The sequence below is a fragment of the Penaeus monodon genome, chromosome 30, assembly GCF_015228065.2.
Source record: "Penaeus monodon isolate SGIC_2016 chromosome 30, NSTDA_Pmon_1, whole genome shotgun sequence".
NCBI classification, from domain to species: domain Eukaryota; kingdom Metazoa; phylum Arthropoda; class Malacostraca; order Decapoda; family Penaeidae; genus Penaeus; species Penaeus monodon.
In genome coordinates, this window is record NC_051415.1 from 14,710,711 (window position 1) to 14,712,293 (window position 1,583).

Genomic DNA, 1,583 nt, shown 5'->3' on the forward strand with positions numbered 1-1,583 from the left:
ACAGGGGGACACTTCAGGGAAATAAAGCTCTGGGACAGGGATGGGGTTACAAGATAAGGAAGTACTTGCCGTTAAGGTACTCCGAACAGGATCCTTGAAAATCATAGAGGGCGTTTCTTGTGTGGAGGTCATCCAAAGAATTATGGTTAACAGGGGAGGAGCATACCACAGAGGGGGCATTTTCAGATTTGTCAACAATGCATCGCCTTTCTGCTGTACTCACAGTGAACATAATATAGTCTACCATTACATTACTGGAGTCCATTAATCGCAGGAAATATAGACAACTGCGTATCAAAATCAGCCTCAGTACCCAACGGCAGCCCCAGCATATCGGGACATACCGCCGTAAGTGCGTCTGGTAATGAGAAAGGAAGACTTCGTGACCCTGAGTTTTACTGACTTGAATTGTTTTATTCTTTGAGGGAGTTACTTTCTCAAGGCATCTTACACATTTTTCGAAACATTAAACATAAAAACAGTTTTCCGTACGCTTTACGTTGATTTTTACTTCATTTCTTTTCGTACACGGTAATCTTTTATTTCTCATTTTCCTGCATTTTCTTCATTCATTACAATAGACGAGGTGTAAGAAACTAGATGCTCGAAATCATATTGTGTTTCATGATATCTAAATCTACTCAACTCCAGCTATATGATAGATATATATTTCATGATTATGAAACCATTAAAATAAGTGCATGATAACAACCTTAAAATGCCCACCGTGATACTCATTTAGAAATAACAAACGTATTCTAACTACTGAACCTACACTTACCTCCCTCCTGTTCACCGTCGTTTCTCCCGTTGCCCGCCTCCCCCCTCCCCCCGCCCCTGAGCCCCTGGCCATGCGGATCCGACTCACTGGTGAGGCATGTTGTTGCGGCGGGGCGTGATGGGCGAGCCCTCCGACAGGCGCTCGAAGTGGGACATGGTGCCGTTCACGGAGCAGGTGTCGACCCTCTTCCGCGGCGGGTCGGCGGACTCCGACCGGTACCGGTGGATGATCTCGTTCTCGTCCTCGCACGCCGGTTTCCGCCGTTTCCGGTCCAGCAGGAGGAAGTAGATGACCTTCTCCGTGTTGTGGCTGCGGGCAAGGGAGGACATATTGGATTCCTGCGGCGCTCGTTTCCGAACTGAAGGCAAGATCTCAGCGGGTTTCGACAGTAACCCAGAAAAATCACGGCCTCGCGCCTTCCTACTTACAAGAAATGCCCCTCCCAATCAACTGAGTTATTCAAAAGAGAAGTCGTCACCAGTACAGTGGTTTTACTCAATGCTCTTTAAAGACGTCCCTCTGCCTTCCTTACTGTTTCCAAGTCCCTCTCCCATTCCTATCTCACTCTCATAAACCGATATCCAGCAGTCCTACTTTCCATAACTTCCCCTCCGAACTGGCAAAGGGAACTGTATATCCCGTGAAATTTATTGTAATCGCTTTCCACTTCCTCGTGTGCCCGAGCCCGGCCCCCGCATCAGCCTTCCGGTCCTTCCTCTGCTCCATTCATAAGCGAGCTGAACAAACACGGCGGAGTCAGGTGCCTTTGCCTCGGCCCCCACCATCCATCTCTCAAACGCAA

General features: G+C 48.2%; 1 protein-coding gene across 1 annotated transcript in view; it reads right to left on the bottom strand.

Moving 5' to 3' along the window:
* Positions 1-1,583, bottom strand: part of LOC119592543 (serine/threonine-protein kinase BRSK2-like) — a gene marked incomplete at its 5' end in the record, with an annotated part of 48,994 nt that overhangs the window by 5,711 nt on the left and 41,700 nt on the right. The window contains 1 exon segment of the mRNA XM_037941409.1: positions 869-1,090. Within this exon segment, the coding sequence (XP_037797337.1) occupies positions 869-1,090 (222 nt within the window).